We start from the raw sequence: 24,584 nt of genomic DNA on the forward strand, positions 1-24,584 counted from the left end.
CTCGAACTCCTGACTTCAAGTGATCCACCCGCCTTGGCCTCTCAAGTGTTGGGATTACAGGCATGAGCCACCACGCTTGGCCTGCACTGATCTTTGAGAATCACAAAGGCTGAGCCTCACCTGTGCCCTCTCTGCCTTCCTGCCATTCATCTGCCAGAAGCCACCCTTTCCCTATCTGGAGGGTCAGCTGAACCACACATCAGACCCGGATAGACTGGGAACTGGAAACTGAGAAAGGGTTAAGCATGGGCATGGAGGAGTTGAGAGGCAGAAGCAAAAAGAAAGTTAAAAATAGTGTTATTCAGCCTAGAGCAAGGAAGACAAGGGCACAGCTAGACTTCAGTTCATGACTGATCGGTTTGAGAATGATTCTTGCTTTTCTCCCCCTGCACTCTGAATAGGAAGAAGTTGACCTTCTGCCGCAGGAGAGACTGGAGTTAGATGTTACCCAGTGTCCTGCGGCGACCAGATGCCAGAGTAGGAATCTAAGCTGAACGTGGCCCTGGGTCCTACTCTCTCGGCACGTGATCCGAGGTGGCCTTGGGAACCCTACCTGTTCAGGAATGGGGGGCTATGATCCCAAAGCTTCTAGCTGCCAGTTCTTCCCAGGCCCCCGCTTGGTGCTGCTATTTCTTTCTCCATTTTTTCTAGCCTTTCATTTGTTTGCCTGCCCCCAACTGCTTCTTTTATCTTTTCCCTTAACAAGCAGGACTTCCAGAGCCCGATGGACGGATCCTCCCCCAGTTCTTCCTCCCGGCCCCCCCAGTCTGTGAATACCTCCAGGCCCAAGCACTCTGCAGGGGAAGACAGGAATAATCATTACAGGCTCCTGGCTCAGACCCAGCCCCAGCCAGGGGAGGGACTCCCAGCACCGGCCTTGCTCAGTCCCCTCCTGCCCCAGGCTCGGCCAGAGGGCACAGGGGTGGGAAAACAGCCCAGGAACACGGTGCCCTGGGACCAGACAGGCTAATGGTTTTGTCCAGGGTTCTGGAATCTTTTGGGAGGTGAGGAGAGGCTTCTTTGGCTTCAGCCATAAAAGGGAAATTGGGTCTCCCGACTTTTGGGAAAATGCTTTCCTATTCGCCTGGCCTCCTGCTTTGCTGGAGCCAGAGGAGGGGCACAGCTGTCTTTGTTGGAAGAGCCGAGGAAGCGAGGAAGCGGAAGCGGGAGGGCCAGGCCTCCACCCTGTTTCCTCACCATGAATGGAGCTGGTCCTGGGTGCTCCTTTCCTGCCTCCAGCACCCCAGTTGTCATGCTCCCTCCCGAGCCAGAGGGGACAGGGAGGGGACAAGTCACAGCATGGACATTCACAGACAGGAGAGAGACACAAGGTTGGTGTGAGCTCCCTGGAAGCCCCAGGATGTGATCTTTAATCCACGCTCCTGGCCCTGCCTCCCCACCCCCAGCCCAGGTGGCGTATGTACAGGATGCTGTGTGGAGGCCCAGGCAGAGGCAGCCTCCACTCCTCCCTGGGTTCTGCCAGGGTAGGCACTCGCCAGGGCAGGGCAGGAGGATACAGACAGCTGGGAGCCAGGGTGGACTGGTCACAGGAAGTCTCATGTTCCCCACCCCATATACACGAGCACACACAGATATGCCCATATTTGCAGAGGTATTCACACTTGTGCAGAGGTGTGGATCCAAAAGCTGTGCCAGATGCACTGTACCTGTGTGCACGGGTGCACCCCCAGAGGACAGATGCCTTAAGGCAGCGCAGCAGTAGTGCAACACCCAGCCCTTCCCCCGCCCCGCATCAGCTGACAGGGCTGGTGGAGCAGAGCTGGCCGGAGGGGCCCCTCCACTCAGCCCTTGAGTGGGCAGTGCCAGCTGGAGCTCAGTGTGCGGACCCCACTGCTGTCGGGTGCATCTAGCTACCCAAAATGGTGTCAGCAGGTCCCAGGCCTGTTTGCCCCTGAGGGTGGTGTGAATAAACAGGGAGCGATTCCCTCCACAACGCCTCCTCGAAGGTGCCCCAGAAACAGGGGCTCAAGCAGGCAGCTCACGGGCCCTGGGGTGTCAGAACTCCCTGCCGAGTGAGGGCAGGGCAACCCTGGTGACAAGAACTGTATTCACTTGTGGCTTTCATCCATTAGGTAGCTGGCCCCCATCTTGCCCCTGCCAGCTACCTTTTAGGGTCAAGGAGCCAGTGCTCCACCCTCCCAAGCAAGGGTCATGAGGGAGGGCCACTGGCAGGACTGTGTGAGAAGACTGAGGAGCTGTGCCTGGCTCTGCCTGGCTCTCAGGCTCGCTGCAGCAGGGATGAGTGGGGGCACGTAATGGGGGAAACATCTGTAAACTTACTACTCGGCCCTGGAATGGGGGTAGGAAGTGGAATGGACTTGATGGAGCCTTAAGGACTTCTAGCAGCCTAGGATCATCCATGAGACCTCCCTTTCCTACGTCCTCTTTCACATCCCAGGCAGAGACCCTAACCCTCCAGGCACTGGGCCACCTCTGGCCTTCCCTACCTGGGAGAGTCCTCCCCAGAAAGATGGCCCAGGTGGGGACATCTAGGCCACACCAGGGGGCACCTAAACCCTGAGTCAGCCCCAGAATCACCCTTCTTGAAAGGGGGAAGGTGCCATTTTATTACAGGAACTATATATTCTAGGTCTCCCCCCCGCCCAAAATCCATGTGTCCTGACAGGGACAGCAGGATGGTTGTTTTAGAATTGGAGACGATCTGGGACATGTGGTTGCCGTGCCCATAACCTAGGCCTTGGGCACGGCACAGGCAGCTTTGGTTTGAATCAGCACTCATACTTCCTCTAAGCTCAGCGGGGCCAAGCGGGGGCTAGCTGGGATGCCCAGGCCCTGCCTGTGCTCAGTGACAGGACTCCGGGTGTGGTCATCCCGGGGGAGGGTCTGGGGGATGGCCACACCTCAGTTTCTCCGGGCCCTCCTGTAAATGTCAAAACATCCCCACATTCTGCCCTGGCCCCAGCACCCCCGAGTTTACATTCATCGATTAAGATTCAGTTTTTAAAAATGTAGATGTCAGCCCCGTCCCCCTAGGTCCCAGAGAGGTAAGACCCTGGTCTCAGCTGCCTGGTTGCAAGGAGGGGCCATCCAGGATAGGTCCACTGGTGGCTGCCTGGGGGCATCCCTCCAGGCCCCCCCGCGAGTTGAGCTGTGGCAATCCATGAGGTGGAAGCTACATTCACACGGGGGAGTGGGTGTGCAAGGCTGAGCCGCAGGAGGTGGGCGGGGGACTGTGGAGGAAGTGTCCTCCAGGCCTGGTCCACCCTGGTGGTGCCAAGGGCAGGGCCACAGCCCCCACCCAAACCCCTGCGGAGCCAGGAGTTGAAGGGTTTGGACCTGGAAGACATTTGCATGGTGCCTCCCTCCGTGGCTGGATGGGGGCAGCCTCGTGGTTCAGGGCCGAGACGGTGGGTGCCAGGCTTGGAGGGAGGAGGGTGGCACTTAGGCCCCTCCGGACCTGGAACGGAGAGGGGGCATCAGGGGAGGACGTGAGCAGGGGCCACGGGGAGAGCTCTCCAGCAGGGCCCCGGAGCTCAGTGCTGGGCCCAGGAGGCAGGCCGCAAATCACAGGCTGGCCGGGGAAGGGATCTGCGGGAGGTCAGACAGTGGTGACATGGAAGACAAAACAGATGGGACGCACAGGGAGGACCCTCCCGGGGATGGGGACTGCCAGGGGCGCAGCTCCAGTTCCACCTGGTGGCGGGGGAGGGCCTGGCCGCAGCAGGGCAGTCGAGAAGGACGTGGCCTGAGCAGGCGAGGGCGAGGGCGAGGGCAGCTGGGACCTTCTTCCCTGAGCGAGTCTCTCCCACCCCTGCCGGGACAGCCTGGCAGCAGGGGTGGGGGAATCAGCCCCTGCTCCCCATCAACAGAACGCGGGGTGACGAATGAGATGGAGGAGACAAGGACAGCGGGAGGGATGACGTGGCCGGCATCACACTGGCCCCTGCTGGGTCGGGTCGTACCTTCCTCGGCGAATGTTTCTGCAGGGGAAGGATGGTGGAAGGGGAGAGGAAAAGGAGACATCTGACCTTTTGCTTCTTTCAGGGAGGGGACTTTGGCTGCCATGCGACCCCTTGCCCCAGAGCGGGGCCAGGGTCCCTGGGGCCTGGACACTAATGTAACAGCCAAGGGAGAATTACCCAGGGCGCCCACAAAAATGCATCCCAGTTCCAGTTCTGACTCTGCCACTAACTCAATCATGTGACCTTGGGCCGTGGGTTCCTCCTCTGCACATTAAGGGGGTTAGACCAGCACAAGGACCCCAAACGTAGACACGCACAAAGCATTATAGGCTGGGTGGGGACTGGGGACCAGAGGACACATGCCTGGCTTGGGCAGCCCCTGCCCAGCTACACTCTGTGGCTATTTGGGGATGCTTAGAGGCACGCTGGGGCTCAACCTTTTCATGTTTCCAGAGCTGGAAATCCAAATTGCTAGTGTAAAATCTCCTGATTTCTTTTCTCTTTTCTCTTCTTTTCTTTCTTTCTTTCTTTCTTTTTTTTTTTTTGACGCAGTCTTGCTCTGTCACCCAGGCTGGAGTGCAATGGCGCGATCTCAGCTCACTGCAACCTCTGCCTCCGGGGTTCAAGCAACTCTGCCTCAGCCTCACAAGTAGCTGGGATTACAGGTGCGCACCACCATGGCTGGCTAATTTTTGTATTTTTAATAGAGACAGGGTTTCCCCATGTTGGCCAGACTGGTCTTGAATTCCTGACCTCAGGTGATCCGCCTGCCTTGGCCTCCTAAAGTGCTGGGATTACAGGCATGAGCCACCTCATCTAGCCTAAAATCTCTTAGTTTCTAAATGTTAAGCCCTGCAGGCTACTTGGACCTATGACGTGTGAGCTCTGGTTGAGTTTTCAGGGAGGGCCCCTCAGATCCACCACTCAGGGGTTCTGATCCCCCCTCAAAGATGCCAGGGGGCACAGGGTGTGTGTGTCTCTTACTTAAATCCCCAGCCCGTGCCGCCCAGGACGATGGCTGCAACCAGGACAGCCCCGGCGATGGAGCCAATGATGATGTTGGTGCCGCTGGGACCTGGGGAGGATGGCAGGGCTTAGTTGGCAAGGACAGGCATAGAGAGCGGGACAGACAGACCCCCCTTGGCCAGCTCCAGCCTCACCTTTATATCTCTCCGTCTCCCCCGTGGGTGGGGACGTGGGCAGGGGGTTATGGATACTGCAGTCTTTGCCTGTCCAGTCTGGCTGACAAATGCACTTCCCTTCATTGCTGCAGACCTAGAGGCAGGGCAGGGCCAGGAGAGGTGAGCAGGGGCCTGTCCCCTCTTGTAAGCTTCTCCCACCATCCCGGGCTCCAGGCAGTCACCCCGTGGTGGGAGCAAATCCGGCGCTCCCCACTGCCGGGGCAGGTGCTGAAGTTGAAGGCAGAGGCTGGCAGGCAGCGATGGTCCAGGCACAGCATGTTAGGCCCACAGGCTGTGCCATCCTCCACGTAGCTCAGGTCAGAGCCATCAGCCAGCTGCACGTGGCCTCCCCTGGGGAAGCGACACAGCCAACCTCAGCCCCCTGTCTCCTAACCCCCAGCACAGCTGCAACATCCCCTCCCTAGTCTTGGGCCTGGCCAGCACCTGCAGTCCAGCTCCTTGCCCTGGTGGTAGAAGGTGACACTACTGATGTCTCCCACGAGGTCCCCTAGCCGAGGAGCTCCAGAGATGTTGACACAGAGGAGGAAGCCACACAGCACGTCCCTGTTGGGGCACATAGAGACTGTGAGCCCCAAGTTTGACCTCAGACTCAACTACTGAACTCTAATCTGCCCTCACCCTGCACCCTGCCACCTGATTTGCCACGTGCCCACCCACTGGGACTGACAGGCTCCTCCTGGGAGAACCTGCTACACCATCTCTGAAAAGTGTCACACCTGCCCTGGAGCTGAGAGGCCCTCTGGGAGCCTCAGTACTCACTGCTTACTGCACTGGACCCAGCCAGATCCCTTGCGCCCACAGCTCCCACGCTCCGTCCCCTCCACATTCAGCTTCTCGTAGCAGAAGCGATCAGCAGCCGCTGTGGGGAGAGGATGCCAAGTGACCCCACGCGCCCCAGGACCCACCCCAAGACCTCAGGCCTGCATCTCCCACACTCTGGCCTGATCCCCAGGCTGCCTGCCTGGGTCCCTGAGATCCTGGGGAGCTACACACTTGGGGGCCTGTTCAGCTGGAACCCACTCTCCCCAGCCTCTCAGCTCTGGGTCCTCCGGAGTCCCCACTCCCAGCCCTAGCCAGACTCACCATGGCCCCAAAGAGCCTGGCACTGCCGGTCCCTGGTTTTGCAGCGACCTCCGTAGCAGCGGCCCTGAGAGTCCAAGAATTAAGAGACAAGGGATGGAGATGCTGAGTAGTCAGAGTGGAGACAAAAGACTGCCCTGATTCCCAGGCTTGGGGGGCAGCCATCATACCTGCTCATGGTCACAGTAGTAACCGTCCAGCTTGTGCAGGTTAGGCGGGCACTGTGGAGAGAGGGGTGGGGTTGAGCAGAGCAGCCCCAGGACTGGAGCTGAGGGCTGCCCCAGGGAGGAATGCTGGGGTGCCAAGTGCCCCCCATTAGGGGCTCATGCCACAGGGCTCTTCCACGCCTAGGACAAGCGATCTGTCTGGTTCTGGACCCAGACCACACGGATTTGCAAGCCCCAGAGCCGCTCCAGCCTCCCTCCCTCGTAGGGCTGGGAGATAAATGCCCGGCATGTAATTAGGCTGTAATAGATGTTAACTAATATTATCATCTACGCTGATCCCTAACCTACACCAGGCACCGGACCAGGCGCTGGGAATACCAGCCAGACGATACATTCTGGTTTAATGATTGAAGGAACAAGGCCAGGAGCTTGAAGAACCCGTTTCTCAGATAAGAAAACTGAGTCTTATCAGTGGAGGTCGATGCCAGCTGTGGAGAGGAGGGGAGTGCTGAGCACTCGTCCGGGAAAACCAAATCGACAAGGGTAGGGATTGCTTGGCCCAGGGCTCCACAGGACGGCGGGGCAGGGCGGACCTGGCTAGAGTCCCCGGTGCAGGTCTCCGCGATGTCGCACTCATTCACGGCCTCTCGGCAGGACACACCCCGTGGCTCGTACTAGGGAAGAGACGCGCTCCCCGGGTCAGGCAGGATGGATACCTCGGCCCTGCCCTCCCCAGGGCCCCCGCTCCCTGGGCCCCCACATCCCCGGACCCTCCAGCTCCCCAGGGCCCCGTTTCGGGCCTGTTATTTCCCTGCTCCCACCACCTCTTGGACGCTCCCCACCTCGCTCCCAGCGCACTCAGCACCGCCCCCAAACTCGCCCACGTTCCTGCCGCTCCTTGATCCTGGGTAGCCTTCCCTGCCCGCTCCTCGTAGCCCCGCCTTCAACATCCTTCAGCCCCTCCCCTTGCTCCCCATTGGCGCTGTCTTCGCATCAAGCCCCGCCCCAGAGGCCTCCGTCCCCGAAGGCTCCGATTCCCTCCCTAGCTCCCGCCCCTTATCTGAAGGCCTCCAATCGCTCCTCCTGCGTCCTGGCCCTGCCTCCCGGCCGGTCCTGCTTACCTTGCAGCGGCGACAGCACAGCCCGTCGCTGCACATGGCGTCGTGAGTCAGGGTGCATTTCTTGCAGCAGTTGCCACCTGCGCGGCTGCACTCCTGAGGGACGCGGGAGAAGGGGAAGGAGGCGGGCGAGCCCTAATTCTCCCACTCGGACGCTCCCTCGTGCCCACCCCCGCATCCCGGTTCTCCACCTGGCGCCCGCACCACGGCTCACCTGCACCGAGCCGCAGTCGCACTCCTCCCCTGCCTCCACGAAGCCGTTCCCGCACTCTGGGGGGTCCAGGAGCTGGACCGGGAGGACAGGTCGGGAGTCTGGCCCGGACCCCGCCCAGGGCCCACTCCCATGCTCCCCGCCGCGGGGCTGGTACCTTGAGGGGCTTGTTGAAGAGGCAGCTCCCACCACCCTCCTGCAGAAACTGGTTGTACTCGTCGATGCTGCAGCGCGAGAACTTGCGGGGCAGGTAGAACCTGGATAGGGCGAGGGGAGGTGCTGCTGGCTGCTTCCCTCCAACTTACCCTCACCCCGCTCAAGGCTGGGGAGGGGGTACACTGGGGGACTTGGTCACCATCGCGAGGAGGCGGAGGATCTGCCCCGGGATTGCACCAGAATCCTCCCGCCTGTCCCTGTCGCTCCCGTCCCCTGCGCTGAACCTGGGGACTCGCAGCCGCGCTGGAGGGAAGGTGTCTCCATGCGAGGCTTGGGCGGCGCCCAGTGGCCACGATGCGCACTGCAGCCTGGCCGGTTTTGGTGTCCCAGCAGGGAAATCTGGGTCTCCCCGGGCAGTGTTTGCGGAAAACTGGGCTTCTTGGGATCCTGAATGGTTCTGTGAGCTGGGCCTCTTGAGCCCCTGGTCCAGACTGCCAAACAATGCTCGCTCTAAGACTCCCCTCGCCCAAGACCTTCCCCCGGTTTGTCCCCAAGAACTCACCCAGTGTCCTCCATGATGCAGCCCAGCCAGATGTCTGGACACTTGCAGTCCCCTGAGGGGTGAGCCAGGTGGATATGAGGGAGGCCAAGGACCACCCCTCCCACTGACACCCTCCCGTGCCAGAGCTGCTGGGCGTGGGCCACACGGGGGCCTCCGGGGGCGGATACCTGCCGAGCTCCGGTGTTTGTTCCACATCATGCCCAGGTTCTGTCCCAGCGTCTGGGCAAGGGTCACGGCCATCGCCCCCATGTTGCCGTACTGGGGGTGGGGAAGATGGGGCACAGATGTCTCTACATCTTCCAACAGGCACGTCGTGCCCCTGAAGCCCCTTTCCCTTAGCCGCCACCCCAGCCATGTCCCCTCACTGCTCACCTCGTTCACACCCCCGCCCCGGGACAGGGAGCAGATGCCCCCCACGTAGGCTGCCCCGCTGCTGGTGCTCTGGAAGGTCCTGCCCCTGGAAGGGAGTGCGCTGTCAGGATGGCCTCCTGCCCTCCCCTGTGGCTCCCTGAGTGGTGGTGGGGCCTTGGGGAGCCCCTCACACTAGAGTCCTTCCTCGGGAGGTGAGCCTGGCCCTTTACATCAGCCTTGGTGACCCCAGGCAAGACCCTTCCCCCTCTCCTTGGGTTCTTTTTTTTCTTTTTCTTTTTTCTTTTGAGACAGAGTTTCACTCTTGTGGTCCAGGTTGGACTGCAGTGGCACCATCTCAGCTCACTGCAATCTCCACCTCCTGGGTCCAAATGATTCTCCTGCCTCAGCCTCCCGAGTAGCTGGGACTACAGGTACATGCCACCACGCCTGGCTAATTTTTGTATTTTGAGATGGGGTTTCACCATGTTGGCCAGGCTGGTCTTAAACTCGTAACCTGAAATGATCCACCCGCCTTGGCCTCCCAAAGTGCTGAGATTACAGGCGTGAGCCACCGTGCCTGGCCCCTCCTTGGGTTCTTTTGCCCATAAGGCAAAGGAGAGGCTCCTAGTAGACCATCTCTAGTTGCAAGGCCCTTTTATTAGATTTTTTTCCCTACCAGAGCACTGGGTCCCTGAGGAAGGGATGCTGGGACAGTTTGAAAGGGGAAAGACAGAACTAAAGGGAGGTGAGAGGCAGAAGAGGACCACAAGGGCATCAACCTCAGATTCAGGGGATGATGCCCAGCTGTTGCATGTGGCTGGGGGGAGGTGGCAGGTGCAAGGTGAGCCCAGTCCCCAGACTCTGAGAGGAGCACCCAGCACAGGGCAGGTGTTGAGTAACCCTAAGCACTGTAGCAATTAGCAGAGGCTGGCAGGAGGTGCGGGGTGGGGGACTCACGAGAAGAGGTGGGTGGCATCACTGGGCTCAGGCAGACCCTCCCGTCGGTAGACCATGAGCCGGGCCAGGGTCTCCAGGAGGTCATCCTGCACCTGGATCTTGTCCCCATCTGCCCATGTTTCCATGGCAACCAGGACGATGCGAGTGTTGAGCTGCTCCTTGTATATCTGGGGAGAAGATGAGGGGGCTGGAGGGTGGGAGTGGGTGTTGGGGCCAGGGCTGGAGGAGGGCCTGTCTGTTCTCTCCAGGAAGTGGGAGCCAGGGGCTGACAGTGCCCCCTAATGTGTATGATGGGGTGGGGGGCATGAGGAGGAGGGAAGGGAGGGAGGGAGAGCTGCTTACCACATCAGCCAGGTTCACCACGGACTTGGCAAAGTTGCTGGTGAGGACCACCGACTGTCGCATCTGCTCGAACTGGGAGAGAGAAGAATGGGAGGAGGGCGAGCCTCTTCGGGGGCCTCCCAGTGTCACCCCCCGTCCCTGCCCTGGCACTCACCAGCTGGTGGTCATTGATCACAATTAGCTCCACATACTTGGTTTCACTGTGCACTGTAGGGTGGCCCCGGCGGACCTGGGGGGTGGGTGGGCACTTGGAATCAGTCCCTTCCATGTCTGACTGATCTCATGGCCAAGTCAGGAACAGACTTGGTGGGGATGGGGGGGTCTGGACTCCAGCCAGGGACAGTGCCAGCTCCCCTCTGGCAGAGGGTCCTGTCCCTCCTCAGCTTTGGAATGAGGGCAGGCAGCCTCGGTTTGCCCAGGATGGGGCCTCTGTAGATGCCAGCATTAGGGAAGGGGTGGGGGCTTCTCCCAGACACGGTCCCTGGCTCCCAGCCACATCCATCTGAGCCCTCCTTCGCCCCAGCCATAGACGAGGGTGCCCTCCTGCTCTGGGCCACGGCCTGAGGTCTCTCTGCAGCCCGAGGTCTCTGCAGCCCGAGGTCTGTGCGGGCCCCCGTACCTGCCTTTTCCTTCTCAGCCTCGGCCGGTTTGGAGGAGCCGACTGGGCAGGTACAGCAAACAGACAGCCTGTGGGGAGGGGCAGGTGAGGGGGGCACAGCCGGCCCCTCCCCACCCCCCCTTCCCTCCCTTACCTGGTTCCCTGCATCCAAGGGGATCTGGGAGGAGAGGGGTCCGGTAAATGAGGTGGGGAAGGGGTCCCTGCAATGAGGGGAAATTAGTTCTTGGGGTGCCAACTGGGTCTGCTCCAGGCCCACTTGGGGGGGCCAGATCCAGCCCTCGCCTCCACCCCACCCTGGGGTGACCCAGAACTGGCCACAGCTCCCATGTCAGATCTGATCTCCCAGATGCTCAGATTCCGGGGTCAAGACCTGGGGGCACCCTGAAAGACAGGGGCAAAGGACATTGGAGCCCAATGGGAGGTCACTTATGGGACAGAGGGGACATTGGAGCTGGGGGCACAGGGGGAGCTGGGGCACAGGAGGGAGGGAGGGAACCAGAGCTGGGGTCACTGAAGAGGGCAGTGAGGCTGGGGTTACTGAGGGGGGAGCAGGAGGAAGAGGTGGCAGCAACAGCTGTTGGGACAACCTTGGCAGGGCCATCAGAGAGGACGGTGAGGGGTTGTGTGGGGCTTACCTGAGGGGCTCCCCAAGGTCCAGCCACCTCTTGGGGCTCCACGATGTAAGTCAAGTTCCCATCAGAGAAGACCCCACTGTGGAGAGAGAGGCGCAGCTCCCCTCCATCCCCAGGGCTGGGCCAGAGGCTTCTCCAGCTGCCCGGACCCTCCCCATACTCACTGCAGCCCCTGGCATGTGGAGAGGGCAGCAAAGGAGTGCGGGTTCCCCCGGAGCTTCCCCTGGTAGTAGCAGTGGTCTCCAGCCCCCTGAAGGAGCAGAACAGTGAGCAGAACGCTGGCATGAGGCCGGAGGCAGCCAATGGGCCTCAAGGCTTTTTGGGGACCACTGAAGCTGCCCTGTCTGCAGGTGGCCACAATCCCCAGGTATGTCTGGGGCTCTGGAGCCTGTTTCTAGATGGTTGGTGCTCCTAATTTGCTGTGCCACCCTGGGCAAGTTCCTAGCCCTCTGGAGTTAGGAACCTCTGGGCCTCCTTCACCTCATCTATAAAATGAGGAAGCTGGACTGTAGCAATGGTTTTTGTTGTTGTTGTTGTTTTTGAGACAGGGTCTCGCTGTCACTCAAGCTGGAGTGCAGTGGCGTGATCTTGGCTCACTGCACCCTCTGCCTCCTGGGTTCAAGCCATTCTCATGCCTCAGCCTCAGCCTCCCGAGTAGCTGGGATTACAGGCATGTGCCGCCACACATAGCTAATTTTTGTATGTATGTATGTATGTATTTATTTATTTATTTTTCGAGACGGATCTTCGCTCTTGTTGCCCAGGCTGGAGAGCAATGGCATGATCTCAGCTCACTGCAACCTCCGCCTCCTGCGTTCAAACAATTCTCCAGCCTCAGCCTCCCGAGTAGCTGGGATTACAGGCATGCACCACCATGCCTGGTTAATTTTGTATTTTTAGTAGAGATGGTGTTTCACCATGTTGGCCAGGCTGGTCTCGAACTCCTGACCTCAGGTGATCTGCCCACCTCGGCCTCCCAGTGATGGGATTATAGGAGCCCGGCCTACAGCAAGGGTTCTTAGCCATTTGCTGGGGCTGGGGAAGGGACTCCTTTGAGAATAACAGGCAGTGTTTATTTAGCACCTACCATGTACCCAGCACTGCTCTGGCACTAACCATATATTACCTCATTTAATCATGTACTCGCCCCTAACATCACACACAACCTCATGCACTGCCTCCCAGGATGTCCCTGGGCCTGTGGTTGGCTGAGGAGTGATGGGCAGCATGTGTCCTCCTGGCCAGACTCGTGGGTTGGGGCCGGGGGGGGACCAGTGGCACCCTCCCCCTCCAGCTCTGCCTCCTGCAGAATTACTTGTGCTCCAGTTACTGAACAGGCGGTGGGGGGTGAGGGGGGTTAGACAGGCTATTTATAGACTCTCATTCATTTTCAGGCTCTAGAGCCTTCAGGGCTGGGACCCTGGTGTCCCAGGCAGCTGGGATTTTCGGGGCCTTGATACTGAGTAAGAAGGGCCTTTCCTCAGCTGCCCCTCTCAGAAGAGTCTGGAGAGGGGGATTCCTGGCAGCCTGCTCAGAACGAGTGTCCCTGTAGGCCCCATGCAAGGCAGGTGGGCTGGCTGGGAGTCAGAGCTCTGGGGCCAAGTGAGGGGAGCTCAGGGCCCCATGCACTCAAGTTGCCCACTGTCCACCCTCAGAGCCTCCCGGGTGGGGAGGGAGGGAAGGTGCTGAGGGGCCAGGCCCAGGACCCCATCTCCAGCAGCCACCTGTCCCTAAACTTGTGACCACAGAACCACAGAAACAGCACCTTCCTTCCACCCCTGGCCCTGGTCCCCTGCAGAGGCACTCACCGTGCTGTGCTGGGTTGTTCCCTCCCGGCTGAAGTGGCGCTCCACGTATTGCGAGGACAGGAGGTGGCTGAGACAGAGGGGGCAGCAGGAAGGGGGGTCACAGGCGAGGTGAGGTCGGGCTTGAGGCCTGCCTCAGGCCAGGATCCAGGTCCCCTCTGCCTGGGCCCAACCCCCGGACCCCCAGCAGCCAGGCCCCAGCCATGCCTCCCCTGCCCCACCACTGCCCTTCCTCCTGGGCTCAAGGCCACACTCACTGGTTCAGCTCCAGGTCCAGGGTGAGGTTTGAGTTGAAGGCTGGGATGACGAAACTCACCTGGGCCAGATGGACAGGCTGGTGTGGGGGGAGGGCAGAGGGGGAGTCAACCCAGGGAGGCCTGAAGGTGGGAGTCGGGGGGACCCCGGGACCAACAGTAGCCCTGGGGAGGGGGCGGCCAGCCCTGGCAACTGAGGGGACCATTGATTTGGGGGCAAGATGCTTTGCCCAAGCTCTTCTTCCTCCATGACCCCACTCCTTTACTAGTGGGCAGAGGCAGGAGTGCTCAGCCCTGGGCACAGCCCCCTTTCTGCCCTCTGGGCCCGGGCACCTGCGCATCCTCTCTGGGGCTGGGCTGCAGGTGCAGCCAGGATGGAAAGGGGCAGCCCGGCCAGCCCTCTGCCTCATTATGCCCTCCTGGCTGGTGAGGGGCACCCCACCATCAGGCAAAGTAACAGGAGGGCCCCAAGAGTATCATGGGAAAGGGACAAACAGGAAATGGGAGGCAGGACCCTCGCTGCCTGTCCCCCTACACTGGCCCCAGCCTCCATCTACATAGGAGGCCTTGGACAGGGGCGAGTGGGTGGGAATGGATGGCTGGGCCCCCGGGAACTGGGCGATGGGCAGGTGCCATCATGTTGGGAGGAAGGACTTGGCTCCTCTACCCCCAAATCCATTGCCCTCTGCCTCGCCCAAAGCAGTTCATCTTTAATATTTCAATCCTATGGTTAATTTTTAAACATGGAAGTTTTCCTGATAAATTTTTCAGAGTGCAGTGGGGCTGGAGGCTCCAGGTTGCCACGGCAACGCACCAGGCCCAAGCAAGATGGCGGCCCCCCAGGCCTGGGCGCTTGAGGATGCCTGGATCACAGCAACCCCAGGGCCCAGGAAGGGCTGAGAGGACTCAGGGCTGGGGCCTTCTCCACACCCCTTGTTCATTCCAGAAGACTGACTCCAGACCCCAACATGAGGGTCACCCACTCTGCCCTGCAAATGGGAGGCTTTTGTTCACTGCCTGGCCTTTGTGGTGGGGATGGCAGGTTGCAGGAAGGAAGAGAGCCCCAAGGTTGCGGTCATGAAATCCATAGCCTGTGCCTTGTCGGCTTCTTCCTCAACCACCTCATCACTGCTAATCTTTACCGAGCACTTCTTGTGTGCCAGGCCCTGGTCTAAACACTTAGAGTATTGCCCTGTTTGATCTTCGCAGCAACCCTATGGGATAGATTACTGCCATTCCCATCTGAAAGATAGGGGACAGGCACAGTGGGGTTGACTAACTTGCCCAAGGTCACACGGCTAAAAAGTGGTGGAGCTAGGGAGTCTGCTTCTAGGGCTGTCTCACCCCAAAGGTGGAGTAAAATGGAAGAGGGCCCAGTGTCCACGAGAGGTCCTGGGAGAGAAGCAAGGGGGGGCCAACAGCCAGGGCCTGGGTGGGCAGACCTCTGCGCCCCAAGGACACCGACTCACCCTATTCCAGGCTGACCAAGGCTCCCAATTCCATCCTGAGGCCCTAGAGCATTGATCAGCCCAAAATAGAAAGTCAAGGACAAGGAGTCGCCACATCCTCTTCCCGGCCCATGGCTTGAACCATCCTGGCCTTCCCCTGCCCGAGACTGTTCCTGCTTGTTCTATCTGCCCCCCACCAACAAGCCCCTATGCCAGCCCCCTCCACAGCTGCCTAGAGGAGCACCCTGCCAGACCCCTTGCCCCAATGCTGCTCTCTCACCGTGCAGCTCCAGGGATGACCCAGCAACCTCTCTGAGCCTCAGATTTTCCTACTGAAAATGGTCAGATGAGCCCAGATGCGAGGCCAGGAGGTTGGCTAAATAGTGGTACCATCCTGGACCTGGAGATTCCAGCAGAGTCTGCCCTGGCACCAACAGAATCTCCCTCACTCAGGAGGTCTTCGAACCACCCCATCGAGCCTGCTTCCTCTCTGCAGAGGCCAAGCCAGCCCCCACTCTGGGGAAAGCCCCAGCTGATGGGGGAGCAAGGCCAGATACCTTAGGACCCTCCTTGTCCACCACCTCCTGCCACCTGCTGAGCTCTCACCCTTTCCCCATCTGGTGCAGCTGAGCCCAGCAGGACACAGGGCTCAGACCAGATAAGCCCCTGGGGCAGTGCCGGGGCAGCTGGGGCTGGGGGCTGGGCCTGGCTGGAGGTGGCCCAGGAGGGGGCTGGGAGAGCCCCCAAAGGTGGTAGGAGAAAGAGAGAGACCACATACCAAGGCGTGTTTGCCTGGCCTGGCCCCATGTGGGGACACAACCCTGTCCCTGGTTTGAGGAAAGAGATGGGTCAGACAAACCTATCTCAGTCCCCAGAATCTCTGTGGCCCTGGCACCTGGGGAGTGGGGAGGGGACTCCTGCTGGCACAGAGTCCCAAGACTGCCCAGCTTTAGGCCAATGTTCTTTTTTTTTTTTTTTTAGGTGGAGTCTCGCTCTATCACCCAGGCTGGAGTGCAGTGGTGCGATCTCAGCTCACTGCAACCTCTGCCTCCTGGGTTCAAGCAATTCTCTGCCTCAGCCTCCCGAGTAGCTGGGATTATAGGTGCCCACCACCACACCCGGCTAATTTTTTTGTAGAGACAGGGTTTCACCATCTTGGCCAGGCTTGTCTTGAACTCCTGACCTTGTGATCCACCCTTGGCATCCCAAAATGCTGGGATTGCAAATGTGAGCCACCATGCCCAGCGAATATTCTTTTTTTAAAATTAATTAATTAATTTTTTAAGAGATGGGATCTCACTATGTTGCCCAGGCTGATCTTGAACTCCTGGGCTCAAGCCATCCGCCCACCTCAGCCTCCCAAAATGCTGGGATTACAGACTTGAGCCTCCATGTCCGGCCTAAGCCAATGCTCTATCAAAGCCAAACTGTGCTCCCTGCCTGGCCCTGCTTTCTGCCCCTGCCCTGCCTCTGACCTCATTCCTTTGTCCCTCCATCCCTGGGGGGAGGGGCCTTTGGTCTTGAGGTGATGCCAGCCCTCAGCTGACCCTGTGCCCTGCACTTGTCTCTTGCTCCCCCGGCTGCCCAGGCTGTCACATGCTCCAGCTCATTTGATCTCAACCTGCCTAGGCTGTCTGGTCCTCATTTTACAAACGCCAGGATGAGGCTCAGGGAGAGACACCTGGAGGTGACTGGCCCAGGGTCATGGCTGGGTGGCTGGGGAGGTGTGGGGCTGGATCTCACCCTGGGGCTGGAGTTCATGTCGCCACAGCAGCTGTGACCACCTGGCAGGGGTGACCACCCCTTCCACCCGAGACTCCTCTCTGGCTGGCCCACCCACTCTCCTAGACATCTGCTTCAGAGGGACTGTGCCTCGTCCTCTCTGTACCAGATGTGGGGTGCAGACAGAAAAAGGCAAAGATTCTGCCAAAGACCCAGAAGCACAAATACAGGTACCTGGGCTCTGCCCCAGACCTACAGACACACAGTCTTAGGAAGGGGGAGACTAAGGAGGCTTAGGATTCTCAAATGCTCCAGGAAATTCGAGAAGGGAGACCACTGCTCCCCACCACTTCCAGGCATGGCCCTTCACACGCTGACCCCGAACTCCTGCCCCAACCTCCCTCTCCTCCCCACCCTCATCTGCACAGCCTGCACCTGCCAACCCATGCAGGGCTTTGGCGCCCTCCACCTCTGGGCCTTTAAGCACACAGTAGACATACACTTCTTTGATCACTGATTTGGCTTTTCAGGTGGGTGACCTTTAGTTCCCTGGAGCAAGGGCTATGCCTACTTTTGTCCCTGCCCACGGGCTCAACACTCATGTCGAATGGAAAGGCATCGCAAGGCCTGAGATAAGCTGCTTCATGCCCCCGGCCTCGGTTTTCCCCTCGGTAAAACAGAATTGTTGGGCCAGGAGCAGTGGCTTACGCCTGTAATTCTAGCACTTTGGGAGGCCAAGGTGGGCAGGCAGATTGCCTGAGCTCCGGAGTTCGAGACCAGCCTGGGTAACATGGTGAAACCCTGTCTCTAGTCAAACGAAAAGAAATTAGCCGGGTGTGGTGGCGTGTGCCTGAGAGGCTGAGGCAGGGGAATTGCTTGAACCCGGGAGGCAGAGGTTGCAGTGAGCCAAGATCGTGCCACTGCACTCCAGCCTGGGCGACACAGCAAAAAACTCTGTCTCTACAAAAAAAAAAAAAAAAGAAAAGAAAAACCAGGATTGCTGTGAGGATTAAATAAAAGCCCTTTTAAATGTGTTATCATAAGGGTCAATAATAATAATAACAAGAAGGAAGTGTAAATGTTCCAGCTGAACAGGGCTTTGAGGAACTGCATAAACGACTCCTTTGGATCACCTACTGTGACAGGGACATGCCAGAATGGTGGCCTTATGCTCCAGATCTGGGTGGATGGTGTGATTTACCTGTCAGGTGTCTCACCTGAGGACAGCTTTCCGGAATCCCCTCCCACAAGGAGATACCACCACCTTGTGGGCCGGATGGCTGCAGACTGGGGAGGAGCCAGAGAGGCAGGAGCTCCACCTGGGAGTATGTCCCAGCTGGGAGGAACCACCCACCCACCCACCTGCCAGCTCCCCCCACCCGCCCCCGGAAATGTGTTGGGTGCTCCATTTATTAAGAGGGCATCGGGATTCCCAGACAATGAGAACAGCCAGACAAATTTCCAATGATGGGATTTGACCTACATTTTTGAGAACAGAGCCACCTCCTTACAGGGTCATCAGTCCCTCTGGGGACAGACTCTGGACAGCTGGGTTCCTCTAGGCAGCCAGGAGGTTGCTTGGGTGAGGCCAAGCCCACAGGCCAGCGTCCTGCTCATGTGGTTTTTCCCTGGACCCCACCCTGAGCCTGACAAGTAACCCCTAAATATCCTGGCTCCTGTTTCTGACACCCAGCCCTCATGCCAGCACCAGGGCCCAGCACCCTGTCTGGGCACTCAGAGATGTTGATCATTGGCTCTTTTGCCAGATCTCGGGCTGGACACCTGACATTCATCATCTCGAGTCCTCGCAGCAGCCTGAGAGGTGGAGACTATGAGCATCCCTATTTTATGAATGAGGAAGGTGGGGTTCAGGGGGCTGAGTGGCTGGCTCAGGTCACACAGAAGCAGGGGAGCAGGACCTGCACTAAGGCTGTGCCACCTCAAAGCCACAGCGTGCAGCCTCTCACACCAAAACTGAGCCTGCTGAACTCTCTGGCATGGCAGGGCTCAGTTCATGCCCCCACCTCGCCCCTGGGAACAAGCTGGGCCCAGCACAAATCCTAGCCCTGGCTTCTAGCTGTGAGCCCCAACCCAGGAGAGAGCCGCAACTTCGGCCGCACAGACTGTAGCGTGGCCTTGGCTCTAGTGGGGTACCAGGGCCCCAGGCACAGACCCCGGTGCCCCTGTGGCACCATGCCCATGACTCCCATCTTCAAGAGCTGGGGGCAAACCTTACTCAACTGCCCTCCACCTTCCTGCAGGAAGAAAACACAAACACTGTTGCAGCACACGCCCACCGTGGAGGGCTTCTGGGGTGGCGCTTCCAGTAAATGCTGGCCTGGGCAGCTCTCACAAGAGCTTAGCCCGGAGACTGAGGCACCCCTCCCCTAGCTGGCTCAGATGAGCTTCTATGTACCAGGTCTGCGACCTCCTCACCCCTGACCTTAGTCACCTCCCCATGTCCTGCCCTCTCCTTGTTCCCAAGGAGTCTGGGTCTCCCCAGGGGCAGGCATAACCCATACAGCAGCTTGGTGCGAATCAGAAAAAGGGGTCCCAAGGCCGAGTGAGGTGGCTCACACCTGTAATTCCAGCAGTTTGGGAGGCCAAGGCGGGTGGATCACTTGAGATCAGGAGTTCGAGACCAGTTTGGCCAGTATGGTGAAACCCCGTCTCTGCTAAAAATACAAAAATTAGCTGGAAGTGGTGGTGCACGCCTGTAATCCCAGCTACTCAGGAGGCTGAGGCACAAAAATCGCTTGAACCCGGGAGGCAGAGGCTGCAGTGAGCCGAGATCATGCTGCTGCACTCCAGCCTGGGCGATAGAGCGAGACTCTGTCTTAAAAAAAAAAAAAAAAGAAAGAAAACAGGGCCCCCCTGCAAGTCAGAATGCATGTGGCCCCATAAGTCCACAGATTGCATTCAGCTCACTTACCCCTTGCCCAGTCACCCTAGTGCAGTGAACAACCAGCCCAGCTGTACACGGTAGTCTTGCCTGACCTGCACCACCCCTCAGCTGCAGGCTCCCTGGGACCACAGGTTTCTGCACTCCCAGAAGCTCCCCCACTTCTCTGGGCCTCAGGCCTAGCCTGCTTCCAGGCTGGACAGAAGTGAGGGGGTTGAGTGCAGTGGCAGAGAGAGGGCAAGGGTGCGTCTGTGTCTCTTTTCCCTTCAGCCCTGAGCAAGAGGTGGCAGCGTGCTGGGTGAGAGCCCTGCTTTGGGGATCAGTCTTGACCCTGTGCTCAAGTGCTGTGTCACTTGGGGCAGTTACGTTAGCTCTCTGTGCCTGTTCCTCCATCTGCGAGATGGGAATAACAGCCCCACCTCTGGGAGCTGTGATGAAGATTAAATAATTCCACGTAAAGGAGTGCCTGCCCCAAAAAGGCCTAGTAAATAATTGTAATTTCTCTACCTTGTTCTTTTGTTGTTGTTGTATTGTGTGAGACAGGATCTCACTCTGTAGCCCAGGTTGGAGTGCAGTGGTGCAAACATAGCTCACTGCAGCCTTGAACTCTTGGACTCAAGCGATCCTGCAGCCTCAGCCTCCCGAGTAGTTGGGACTACAGGTGCGCACCACCATGCTTGGGTAATTTTTTTTTTTTTTTTTTTTTTTTGGTAGAGACGGGAGTCTCACTATGTTGCCCAGGCTAGTCTCAAACTCCTGGTCTCAAGCAATTCCCTGACCTTGGCCACTGTGAGCCAATGCACCCAGTTTAATTTCTCCAGCTTCTAATTCCTTCTCGGCCGCTGTGTCTCTTCCCCTGTCCCAGTCGCACCCCCACCCTTGCCCCTGTCAAGCCAGGAATCCTCAGCACGTAAAGCTCTTTCCCATCACCACCTCCTGGTAGTATGTGAGACTGAGATATGTTACCATCCTGATTTTAGGGAACAGGAAACTGGGGCTCAGAAAAGTCAAACGACCTGCCCAAAGCCACAGCAGCTCAGCGCCCCAGGCCCTGCCAGCCAGCATGTGCCCCTGGACTCGACACATGACCAGAGATCTTGCTGCTGGCTCCACACCGGCTAGGCTTGAAGTTCCAAACCAGGGCAGTAAGTTAAGGCAAAAACCAAGCAGTGCCCGGCTGGGGTACTTGTGGCTAGGACACACACGGGCTCAAGTCCACACTGGATCCACCATCAGACCCCGTGGCTCTGATGCCAAAAGCACTCTAACCCCAGGGAGAAATGCCAGGTGGGAGATTGAGGGTTTGCCATATCTCCTTGCCATTGGGGAGAATATTCTGGATGTGTCTTTTTGTCTCCTTGCTCTGGGCGGAGTTGGGAGACTGCCTCCTGGACCCAAATCCAGAGAGCCCTGGAGGCAGAACTGGGAAGTGCCCTGGTGTGGAGAAAACTCCCAGTTCCACTGCTTAAGATCTAATTGACTTTGGGCAATTTACTTCATCCCTCTGAGCCTCAGTTTGCTCATCTGCAAAATGGGGCTGACAAAAGTTATAAGCTGCCGGGCACGGTGGCTCACGCCTATAATCCCAGCATTTTGGGAGGCCGAGGTGGGCAGATCACCTGAGGTCGGAAGTTTGAGACCAGCCTGACCAACGTGGAGAAACCCCATCTCTACTAAAAATACAAAAAATTAGCCAGGCATGGTGGCGCACACCTGTAATCCCAGCTACTCAGGAGGCTGAGGCAGTAGAATTGCTTGAACCTGGGAGGTAGAGGTTGGGGTGAGCAGAGATCACGCCATTGTACTCCAGCCTGGGCAACAAGAGCGAAACTCCATCACACACACACACACACACACACACACACACACACAAAAGTTATAAGCCTTAAAGAGTTGTGAGAAATAAGTGATGTAGAGTGCATACAAAGCTTGACAGAGTGGCCCATAGAAGTCCACAGCTTTGGTACCTCAGGGGAAATTGAGGCACAGATAAGAGAGGGCCCGAATCAAGTCCCTTGAGGAGGTTGCCACGAGGGCTCTAGGAAGTCTCAGTCCCAGAGAGACCCCAAAATTGGAGATAATCACTGCCCAGCAGATCCATGGAACTCCATTTCCTCCCCCCAGGCTCTCAGCCACCCCTCAGAAGTATCTGGAATCGGTGGATCACATACATACCTCACATGCACTCACTCACCTGCAGAACAACACAGAGACCCCCAACCCAAGCAGTTCAACTGCACCCATCATGACCTTCCCACGCAGTAGCAGACACCACCACAGCCCAGAACCTCCTACCCTTTGCCGCCTCTGTCTCTGCTCCGAAAGGGTCAGGCTGAAGGAGCGACCTGCCCAGTTGGAATACCTGACTTTTCATCCCTACCTGACTCCAGGCTTTTCCTCAACTCTGTCCCCTTTCCCTGCGGTGACATCCCTCCCTGACTCAATCTGCACATGCCTTAAAGCATAAGCCAGAGTCCCAGCAGTCGGGCGGACCATCAGTTCTCCCACAGTGTAACCACGGGGTGCACAGTTCACAGGTAGGGAGTGACACCAGGCAAGACAGCCAGACTCAGCGGCCAGGACACCCCATCCCCGGCCCTGGGACCGCACACCTCCCAGGGAGCCTGGGCAGTTGCTGAAGGCAGCTTCCACCCCCCACTCCACCCCCAGTGCCCGCGGGCCTTGGACCATTAGCCCCCTCCCCCTGCCCCTCTGCACGGCCCTCAGTGATGGTCCATCTATTATGCATGCTCCCTTCCTGCTCCATCCATTTCATCAGTATTCTCCACCCCTGCACCACCCCGCATCCCCCTCTGCTCCCCTCCCTTAAGGGCTTTTAACCAAGTACATTAGGCAGGGCCAGATGCCAGTCTGACAGATGTCTGTAATGTTAGCCTCCGTTTCCCTCCTTCCTCCCTCTGCCCAGCCCAATTTACCTCCCACCACTCCCCGCTGCCAAAACTTCCCAGGCCTCAGTTGTACCCCTCCTCTGGGTCTCTCCCCTACACCTCCTGTTTGTGCCGGGCCTTTGCCGGCCAACCTGCCCTCTGCTGCCCTGTTGGCCTGGCTCACTTTCAGCTCCAGCTCTTGGAGCACTGGGGCGTGCTGAATGAATATTCCATCTGGGTGATTATTATTCACATGATATTAATTAATTATTAATTGCAATTAATCTCCTTCATGCCTAACCTTCCTCTGGGAAGCAGGAGGGGCCTGGCAGCTGAAAGGGACAGTGGGCAGGCAGGTAGAGCTGGCCTGGGGCCTCGAGTTATTTTCCAAGGCCCCACCTTCAGCCAGGACAGGAAGGAGAACAACAAGCCTATCTGGGCACTGTGTGGAAACTGAGGCAGGAGCAAGCACTAAGCTGTTCCAAGAAAGCCCGCTGAGGTGGCTGTGGTGGGAACCTGAGAGCCCTAATCCCTGACTGGAATCTGGGCTGCCTCTCCCTGCCCCCAACTTGCCCCATCCAAGCCCTGTTTTGAACAGAACAACTAGCTTTGGCCAGAGCAGAGCAGGGGGCCGTTGGAAGGCTGACTCAAAGCAGACCTGAGACCTAGGCATTAGGGGTCCCTGAACACTGAGGACAGGGGACCCTGCAATAATGGGAGGGGACCCTGGGGCTGGGCAGGCCTGGTGCTCCCCACCAGTGGGCTCCAGCACCCACCTGATAGCCCACTGTATGGAAGGGGACCCTGCGGGGCAGCTGCTGACTGGGGCTCCAGCCCTGGCTACCCCGTGGGCTCCCTGGGGCTCTGAGGCCTGCTTCAGTCCCGGGCCTCACCAACCAGCCCCACTCACCGGGCCCCCTGGTGGCTCCTGGCGGACCCTGGTGTCCAGCTGCTGCTTTCGGACCTCTCCCCCGGAGCTCTCCCTGACCAGACGGCTGGGTTCCGTGACCTCAGGGGCTCCTGGGCCCCCCAGCTGGGGTAAGCCCCCCCATCGCAGAGCTCCAGCAGGACCTTGGGTCCCAAGACCTGGGGAAACAAGGCCAAGGCTGCAGGCAGCTGCCCACCCTGGGGCAGAAGACTTGGGAATGGGGTGAGCATGCCGCATCCCCCACTCTGGTGTGGCCCCTGGAGCCCTAGGGCGATCCGGGTGGGAGGATCTGGCTGCCCTGCAGAGGCAAGAGCCCGCGGGGAGGGGGCCAGGAGCTTCACTCCCGCCCAACCGTCACGACTGCCCCCCCATCCGCCCAAACCCGCAGAGACCTGCAGAGCTGGATGGTCGGCGGCAGGGGCAGGGACGCGGTGGGCCCGGCCAGCTGGGGACAGGTGGGTGGACGCACCTTCCGTCCTCTCCCGCTCCCCTACCCTCCCGCGCTCCGGACCGGCTGTCACCCCGAGCACCGCAGGAAAATGTGGCTGCAGCAGCAAGTGCCGCACATCCCGGGGCGGGGGCAGGGAGGGGGCGCCGGGGCCGGGCGGGGGTCACTCACCGGGCGGGGGGAGCAGCGGCAGCAGCAGAGCCGCGAACGCCCAGCGCCGCAGCAGCCTCATGGCTCGCTCATTCCTTTCGGTCCGGGGGCTGCGGCTGCGAGCGGCGCGGGGAGGGCGGGAGCAGGGCCGGGGGTGGGGAAGCGCCGGCTGCGGATCCGGGGCGGGGGCGCGGGGCCGGGCGGGGGTCGCAGAGCGGTGGGGTCGGCGGGGACGGCGCCGGGGCTCAGTGCGCTCCGGCCGCGGCCATCCCGGCGGGGCGGCAGGGCCGGGTTAAGAGCGGAGCGGAGAGCACGTGAGCCCAGGGCCCGCCCTCCGCTCTCCCGCCGCCCCCCGGCCCCCCTAGCCCCGCAGGGCCCGGGCCGCCGCCGCGGCAGGACAAAAGAGGCGTCGCCCCGGAGTCCCTCCCCGCACCTCGGGGGCTCCTCGGCAGGTGCGGAGCGGTGGCGCTCCGTGTCCTCATCCCGCGGCCCCTCCTGGGCCACCTCTGCCTGAGTATCTCCGAGGATTTGTAGGGGAGGGAGGCAGGGGACGGGGGACCCCCAGGGTCGACCAGGCGACTGCCCATCTGGGGCCGGGGGCTGGGGCGTGGCTGCGGCGCCCGCGTTCGCCCCTCGGTCGTGGGCGAGGCTGCCCCAGAGAGGCTGCCCCAGCCCCAGCTTGGAGCGCCCCGCTTGAC

General features: G+C 59.4%; 1 protein-coding gene across 6 annotated transcripts; it reads right to left on the reverse strand.

Annotated features, from left to right (window-relative positions):
• Positions 1–1,332: 1,332 nt before the first annotated feature.
• Positions 1,333–24,158, reverse strand: ADAM11 (ADAM metallopeptidase domain 11). 6 transcript variants are annotated; one of them, XM_030800656.1, is made up of 28 exons: positions 23,908–24,158; positions 23,271–23,446; positions 13,404–13,480; positions 13,150–13,216; positions 11,506–11,591; positions 11,345–11,420; positions 10,843–10,909; positions 10,710–10,777; positions 10,245–10,319; positions 10,091–10,162; positions 9,749–9,915; positions 8,813–8,897; positions 8,608–8,698; positions 8,441–8,492; positions 8,163–8,369; positions 7,880–7,979; positions 7,726–7,797; positions 7,515–7,607; positions 6,987–7,067; positions 6,397–6,447; positions 6,230–6,293; positions 5,906–6,005; positions 5,570–5,689; positions 5,308–5,476; positions 5,105–5,219; positions 4,929–5,019; positions 3,945–3,962; positions 1,333–3,439 (listed from the first exon to the last, which is right to left on the reverse strand). In XM_030800656.1, the coding sequence occupies exons 1-28, from the start codon at positions 23,966–23,968 to the stop codon at positions 3,424–3,426; spliced, it is 2,517 nt and encodes an 838-aa protein (XP_030656516.1). In that variant the 5' UTR covers positions 23,969–24,158; the 3' UTR covers positions 1,333–3,423. The 6 variants fall into 6 exon arrangements, with proteins under 6 accessions (XP_030656516.1, XP_030656517.1, XP_030656515.1 ...); XM_030800657.1 differs by lacking the exon at positions 3,945–3,962; XM_030800655.1 differs by having other exon boundaries at positions 1,333–3,962.
• Between the last annotated feature and the right edge of the window lie 426 nt (positions 24,159–24,584).

This window comes from Nomascus leucogenys, chromosome 19 (genome assembly GCF_006542625.1).
Source record: "Nomascus leucogenys isolate Asia chromosome 19, Asia_NLE_v1, whole genome shotgun sequence".
Classification (NCBI taxonomy): Eukaryota; Metazoa; Chordata; class Mammalia; order Primates; family Hylobatidae; genus Nomascus; species Nomascus leucogenys.